General features: G+C 56.2%; 1 protein-coding gene across 1 annotated transcript; it reads left to right on the top strand.

Annotated features, from left to right (window-relative positions):
- Positions 1-288: 288 nt before the first annotated feature.
- On the top strand, positions 289-5,806 carry NGB (neuroglobin). Its single transcript, XM_055288659.1, has 4 exons — positions 289-646; positions 2,027-2,138; positions 2,768-2,887; positions 4,622-5,806. Exons 1-4 carry the CDS (start codon positions 558-560, stop codon positions 4,754-4,756), a joined length of 456 nt encoding a protein of 151 aa, XP_055144634.1. The 5' UTR covers positions 289-557; the 3' UTR covers positions 4,757-5,806.
- The last annotated feature ends 1,785 nt before the right edge of the window (positions 5,807-7,591 follow it).

A 7,591-nucleotide genomic window follows, 5' to 3' on the forward strand; every position in this document is an offset into this window, starting at 1 on the left:
ACTCAAATGCCTCTGGCAATACTTGAGTTGAGGGGCCTGTGGAGAGGGGGCGCATGCAGCGCCTACCCGAGGCGACCAAATTCAACACAGTGCCCTCGGGGCTCGGGAGGAGAAACTGAGGCCCGGAGAGCCTCGGAGATGTCTGTTAGATTCTGCAAGCCGGGCCTTTCCCAGGCCACCATGTCGTCGCTGGCCATAGCGGGTGGCGAAGGGAGCGCGCGCCTTGCTGGCTTGGAGGGGGCGGGGGCCGTGGCGGCTTTAAAGCGCCCAGCCCAGGCGTCGCGGGGTGGGGCGGCTCTCGCGGCTGCGGGGCGCAGGGCGCAGCGGCCGAGCGGGGTCCCCGGAAGCACAGCTGGGGTGCCTCCACCTACGGCTGGCCGCGCGCCTTTTCTCTCCCGCGCCAGGGAAGGAGCGGCTGCGGCCCCCGCCGGGCGGAGGCCCGGGGGGCGTACGGGGGGTGGAGGGGACCGCGTCGCGGAGGAGATGGCGCGGCACGTGCGGTGACGGCACCCGAGCCCTGAGGGTCCCAGCCCCGCGCTCCGCGTCGCCGGGACAGCATGGAGCGCCCGGAGCCCGAGCTGATCCGGCAGAGCTGGCGGGCAGTGAGCCGCAGCCCGCTGGAACACGGCACCGTCCTGTTCGCCAGGTGAGGGTGGCCCGAGCGCCCGGGGGTGCGGGTGGAGGCTGCCTCGGCGGGAAAGGGGTCACGCGGCAGGACTGGCCCCGAAGGAGGGAAAACTGGCCGCTGCCGGGGTGCTGGGGCGCCTGCCAGATGTGCGCCAGAGGAGCGGGGCGCGGCGACGGGTGGCACAGCCCCTCTGCCTCTCTCTCGACCGTGGGCGCCTGTTGCCAACCAGCGCCGCACACCCCGCTCCCAGCGGGGATCACCGGGCCGGGCGGGATCCCCTCCCGCGGATCTCCCCACATCTGGGCGGGTGGACCTCCGTCCCCGCGCGGCGCCTCCACCTCGTCTTGTGTCTCCTGCGTGTTCCTTAGGTAGCGACTGCAGGGGTGTACCCCGCTGCCGGTATCAGGGTACTGGGGTGCCCCGAGTGCCGGGAAGGGAGATGTGCGGGGCGAGCTCCTGCGCCCGCGTGTGAGAGGTCTGGCTCCAGGTGTGTGGATTCCTGACAACCAACAAGACAAACCTTTCCGAGGAAAGAGCCAGAGAGCAGCCAGGGAAGGGGTGACAGATGCGGGAGCCTCACCGCAGAGGACAGAGGTGGGGGGTGCGCAGGCCCCGGGGGAAGGGAAGGCCAGTCTCCAGCCTCAGCTCACAGTCTCGGTAACCCCTCCGCCATCACCAACTGGGCACTGCTTCCCTCACCGTGGTGTTCCCAATCCTTGGCACCCTTGGAGAGTCCAGAACTTCTGCCCAGGCTTCCGCAAAACCACCCCCAAGACAAAAGGCGAAAACATTCGGTTACCCGGTGAGACCTCCCAAATGCCGAGGAGAGCCTCTGCTTCTGCCTCCGGACTCCCCCCAGCTCACTTTTTTCTCAGGCACCCGCTGTGGCTCCACTACATCCAAGCTATGTGACCTTAGGCGAGTTCTAGCCTCCCCGGGCTTCTGTTTTCTCCTTTATAAAACCGGGATAACAGTTGTACCCACTGCTTAGGACGGTGAGGAATACAGTTAAAAGTTAACCACACGGAAAGTACTCAGCGCAGGAGTGGGCGGGGGAGGAGATTTCCTCTCCACACAATGTAACTCCAGGTTTCCTGTTTGGGGACCTCTTCCTGTCCCATATCACACCCCTCAGCTATTCACCGAGGGACCCCTGCTTACCAGAGGCCCTGGGACACATTTGCCCTTTCTAGGATGCTGCCCAGAGCCAGTAGAAGGCTTGAGGAGGAGGGCACTACCGAAGCTGGCGGGGGAGCAGTGCCAGGTGGGAGAGTCAGCTGTGGTTTGCAGCTGAGACCTGGCTTGGCACCCCCGCCCGCTGACTGCAGGACAGCCAGGCTTGCTGGGGCTTGCAGGGGCTCACACCCCAGGGCTAACACCAGGGCCTCACCCCCACAGGCTGTTTGCCCTGGAGCCTGACCTGCTGCCCCTCTTCCAGTACAACTGCCGCCAGTTCTCCAGCCCAGAGGACTGTCTCTCCTCGCCTGAGTTCCTGGACCACATCAGGAAGGTGAGAGGGAGGCAGAGCTGCTGTGACCTCTGGGATCCAGCAGAGCACCTCCCTGGTGGAGAATGGGGAAAATGACTTTCTGCCCCAGGCCTAGTCTTACTCCCCTCCAGTTCCCCCAAGCAGGGTACAGCTCCTTTCCCTCTGGGCTGGATTGGTCTGGGACATCAGAATCAGCCTCTTCCCCTACCCTGTGTTCAGAGAGCTGGTCCCAGCCTCTGTCATTGCCTTTGTCCTCTGGCACCCATAGGTTGTGTTAGCACAGATCCTGGTCATTGGGAACCATCTGCCTATGAAAATCAGGCTGAGATTTTCTTAGAATCTCATGATTCTCAAAGGGCCTCAGTTTCTCCTTGTCCCAGCAGACAACACTCTCCAGTAGGTGTGTTTAGAGATGTGAATTCCTCAGAGGAGAGAGGCTTCCTTCATGGGTATAACATTAGTAGTTTGGCCACCACGTATCACGTGCCCCCTATATGTAGTAGACACAGGCTGCCTTTGACCCCTGATCTTGGAGAACTGAGGGTCCTACTGGCCTCTCTTGCTTTGGGACCCTCATGCCTTGGGCTGTGATTGTGAGCAGATGGGGCTGCTCTGGCCTCTCTGTTTCACTGCTGCCTTGGCCTTGGCAGGTGATGCTCGTGATTGATGCTGCAGTGACCAATGTGGAAGACCTGTCCTCACTGGAGGAGTACCTTGCCAGCCTGGGCAGGAAGCACCGAGCAGTGGGTGTGAAGCTCAGCTCCTTCTCGGTGGGTAAAGGAGCTCTGACTCTCTCCAGAGCTCCTGACCTGGGGCCACTTCTCTCTCCCAGACCTCCCCCTTGCCACCTGTTCTCTCTCCCATTCCCATATCCTTAGATAACCAGGGCCGCGGGCCTGCATCTGTTACCTGCTGTGTGGCCCTGACATGGTCTTGACCTCTCTGAGCTTCCAAGTTCTCTTTTCTGATATGGCTTCTTTTAAAACCATAAAAATTAAGAAGCCTTTGGGATTAGCTGGTCTGCTCAATTTTCTATTGCTCTATATCAAACAACCCTAGAACTATGACAATGCTTTCCGATTTCTCATGGCTGGGCTCAGCTGGGCAGCTCTTCTGCTCCACATGGTGTAGCTGGAGTTACTTGTGTGTTGTGTTTAGCTGGGAGCTCAAATGAGGCTAGAATGTCCAAGGCCTGTCAGCCTTTGAGCTCTGTCCCTGTGATTTGTTGTCATTCACTAGTCTAGCTGAGCTTCTTTATAGAATAGCAGCTGAGTTCCAAGGGGGAGTTTTTAGAGGACAAGCCCCAGTGTGCAAGTGCCTCTAAAGCCTCTGCTTGCATCACTCTTGCTAATGTCCCATTGGCCAAAGCCACTCACATGGATAAGCCCAGTGTCAATGTGGGAGGACCCTACTCAAGGGCATGAATCCTTGGGGTGTAGCCCATTGAGGGCAACTGATATAACAGTCCACCACACAGTCCAGCCACCTTGCCAGATGGTGAGCACCTTGAGGAAGGAGCTGTGTTGGTCTTGTCCTCCTCTCCATCCCCAGCACCAGCACAGTGCCTGATCTACCAGGGCTACAGTGGATATTCAGTTAATATTTGTGAGATAAATAAACCTTATTTTATTATGGGTAATAATGGCAAATGAGAGCCATTATCTTTATTTATTTATTTACTTACTTATTTATTTTGGGGACAGAATCTTGCTCTGTCGCCCAGGCTGGAGTGCAGTGATGTGATCACAGCTCACTGCAGCCTCAACCTCCCAGGCTCAAGTGATCCTCCCACCTCAGCCTCCCTCATAGCTGGGACTACAGGCATGCACCACCATGCCCAGCTAATTTTTGTGTTTTTGGTAGAGATGGAGTTTTGCCATGTTTCCCAGGCTGGTCTTAAACCCCTGGGCTCAAGTGGTCTGCCCACCTCGGCCTCCTAAAGTGCTGGGATTATAGGCGTGAGCCACTGCACCTGGCCTATTACCGTTGTAGGCTTCCTGTATATAGATACTGTGCTGAGAGCTTTTTCTGGATTATCCCATTTAATCATCCCAACAGGCCCAGGAGTTGGAGATTCTACTTTCCTTTTATCACTGATGAAGCAGCTGAGGCTCAGAGAGTTTACATAATTTACTTAAGGTCACCCAGCTGATGAAGGGTGGAGTCAGAATCTGCACTCAGGTCTATCTGGCTCCACAGCCCAGGCTCTAAACCCCATCATTGCTGCCTTGTGGATGAGAAAACTCAAGTCTGGGGGCAATGACTTGGTTTGGTCTAAGCTGGGAGATCCCAGGCAATGTCTTGGCCCCACTCACGGGGTAGTTGCAAGACCAAGACGGCGGTGAAAATTTGGGTAGGACCCTGCTCAGGAAGCATGGACTCCATGCAGTAGAGGAAAAAGGCCCAGGAGCCCTCATCAGCCCTAGGCCTCAGTTTTCTCACCTGTGGAATGGAGCAGTGCCTTCCTGCCTTTGGAAGTGACAAGGTGCCGCTTTCCTCTGCAGACAGTGGGTGAGTCTCTGCTCTACATGCTGGAGAAGTGTCTGGGCCCTGCCTTCACACCAGCCACACGGGCTGCCTGGAGCCAACTCTACGGGGCCGTAGTGCAGGCCATGAGTCGAGGCTGGGACGGAGAGTAAGAGGCGACCCTGCCCGGCAGCCCCCATCCATCTGTGTCTGTCTGTTGGCCTGTATCTGTTGTAGCCCAGGCTCCTCAAGCTTCCCTGCATCTTGGTCCTTGTCCCCTTGGCCACACTGGAGAGGTAATGGGGCAGGGCTGGGTCTCAGTCTCCTAGAGTCCAACTGCAGAAGGAGTGGCTTTTCCTCCAGGAAGGGGCTTCTGGGTGTCCCCTCATCCCCAGTAGCCTCTTTCTTGCCTTTCTTTTTACCTTTTTGGCACTCCCTCTGACCCCGTGAGGAGTGTTTTGGTCGCAGAGGTGGGATGAGCTGGAAAGGTATGGAGGTGGGAGGGGATGGGGCTCTTCTATCTGTCCTGCTTCTTCAGGTGAGTGCAGGCCAAGGCGGGGGTGAGATGGCTGAGCTTCCAGCGCCTTCTATCCTGCCTGCCCAGTCCCTTTACTGCTTTCCTGCCCGGAGATGGCTTGCTTTTCACAAATAAAGAGAAAGAGCAGCTTTAGCCTTCTTGGTGGAATCCCAGGCAGTGGGAGCAGAATCAGAACTGCCTGGGAAGGGAAGGGGGACCTGGTCTCAATGGGTCTCACCTGAGTCTCGTGGGCTGTGCAGATGCCCTGACAGAGTCGGTTTCCTTTGGCGGCATTCCCTTTCCCTCCTTCAGCACTTCTGCTGGGAACTCCCTGACTATTCCGCTGCTGCGGGAACCCAGCTAGCTGGCCAGGTGGGGAAGGGCTGGGGACTGGCCAGGAAGGAGGGGTGACTTCATCCCAGAGAGACCTGAGTTCCCCCAGCCCTTCATCCCCAACCCGCTCCTGCAGGAGTGAGTCTTACCTCCCCCGGCCCTCCTTTCTGGCTCAGCCTGCAGCGACTGTGAGGCCACAGCTCCTCAGATTCACTGCCCGCTGTGTGCCAGTACTCAGGCAGCTGGAGAGAAGAGAAGGCAGCCGCAGAGGCCCCCGCCCTCACCCCAGCCATCTGCACTTCTACCGTTTGCTCTGTGCTGTCTGTGGTCCTATAAACTCATGAGAAATAAACTGGTCTGTGTGCCTCTCTGACCCTCGGGCCTGATCTTTTCTTGGATCTTGGCCTGTGCCAGATGAAGCTGCAGGGCAGTGGATCTCAGGGCAGGATGGGAGGATGGAGTCAGGGAGGCCAAGGCTGGAGTGGGTGGAACAGGAGGGAGGGGCCTGGGAGGAAGCTCTGGGAAGCCAGTGGCAGACATCTGTGGGGTCTGTGGCCCAAACTGGCTGGCAGACCACAAACCCAGCTCTTCTTCCTCCTGGGCACACAGCTGGATGTCATGCAGCCACCCTTGCAATTAGGTGGGGCGTGTGACTGGGCTAGGGTCACATCTTAGTCCTTATCTTCCTCTCCTGCTCAGCAGCACTTGAAAAAATTGGTCGTGCCTTTTACACTTTTTATTATGGAAAAATGTTAACATACACAAGAGATAAGGGAATCTCCATGCACCTCTTCCCCCAACCACACCCACCCCCCCCATTTTTGTTTTTGTTTTTTTTTTGTTTTTGCTGGAGAGTTTTTAAGCAAATCCAAGACTTCATGTTCTTTTACCTGTAAATTCTTCCATATGAATTTCTAGCTGGCACCTTATTTCACATATGAATCCACGCCATCAATATATCTGATAAGACGAACAGTATCTCCTTATCACCACCTAATTCAAATTCCCTGATGGCCCACATTCATCCACATGTAGATTTCCCAGACGTCTCTCTGCAGTTGGTTTGTTCAACTCAGGATGCACACTTTGCATTTGATTGTGTCTCTTCACTCTTTCACTTTGGCCTGGCCCCTCTTGCCATTTCCCCTCACAATTGCTGTGTGGGAGAAGTGGGTCATTTGTCTAATGGCCAGTCCAGCATTCTCCACTTGCCCGAAGCTGCTTCGTGGCATCTTTTGACTTACTCCTCTATGCGCCGCATTTACTGCCAAGCGTGGTTAGAGCTGGGGACACCCTCCTTCCTTTTTGAGTCCCTCCTGGTTTTCCTTGCCAGTTCTCCTCCCATCTCTTTGTGCTGGCTCAGCCCTCAGACCTCCTCACCTGCACCTGCTCCCATCAGAGTTTCAGCCAGTCCCATGCTTTAATCACTCAGGTGCTGATGACATCTCCAGCCCGACTCCTATATCCACCCACCTCCTCGACATCCCCACATGGCATCTCAACCAGAACACGCTCAAGATGGAACTCTTGGAGTTTCCCTTGGCCTTTTTCTTCCTAGCTTTCTCCACCTCAAACCAGAGTTTGCTGAGTTGTTCACGCTGAAGAACTGGAAGTCATCCTGCTTTCCCTCAGACCCCACATCTAATCATCCGTGAATCCTCGACCTCTGTTCCAAATTTAACTGCTTCTTTATTCACTCCCTGTCCTGGTGCAACCTACCATATTCTCTGTCTTGATTGCCTCTGACTCAGTCCCAGCTGGGCTTTTTTTTTTTTTTTTTTTTTTTGAGACAGGATCTCACTCTGTTGCCCAGGCTGAAGTGTGGTGATCATTGCTCACTGCAGCCTTGAACTCCTGGGTTCAAGGAATCCTCCTGCCTCAGTCTCCCGAGTAGCTGGGACTCCAGGTGCATGCCACCATGTCCAGCTAATTCTAAAATTTTTGTGGAGATAGGGTCTTGCTTTGTTGCCCAGGTTGGTCTCAAGCTCCTGGCCCCAAGTAATCCTCTCACCTCAGCCTCCCAAAATGCCGGGATTACAGGTGTGCACCACCACACCTGGCCCCAACTGGGCTTTCTGCTTCTACTTGTCCCACCCTGGTGATGGTAACCATTTCAGCACATAAGGGTTACATGGGTGGTTGCCAGGGGCCAAGGGGA

The sequence above is a fragment of the Symphalangus syndactylus genome, chromosome 8 (genome assembly GCF_028878055.3).
Source record: "Symphalangus syndactylus isolate Jambi chromosome 8, NHGRI_mSymSyn1-v2.1_pri, whole genome shotgun sequence".
In the NCBI taxonomy this organism is placed as follows: domain Eukaryota; kingdom Metazoa; phylum Chordata; class Mammalia; order Primates; family Hylobatidae; genus Symphalangus; species Symphalangus syndactylus.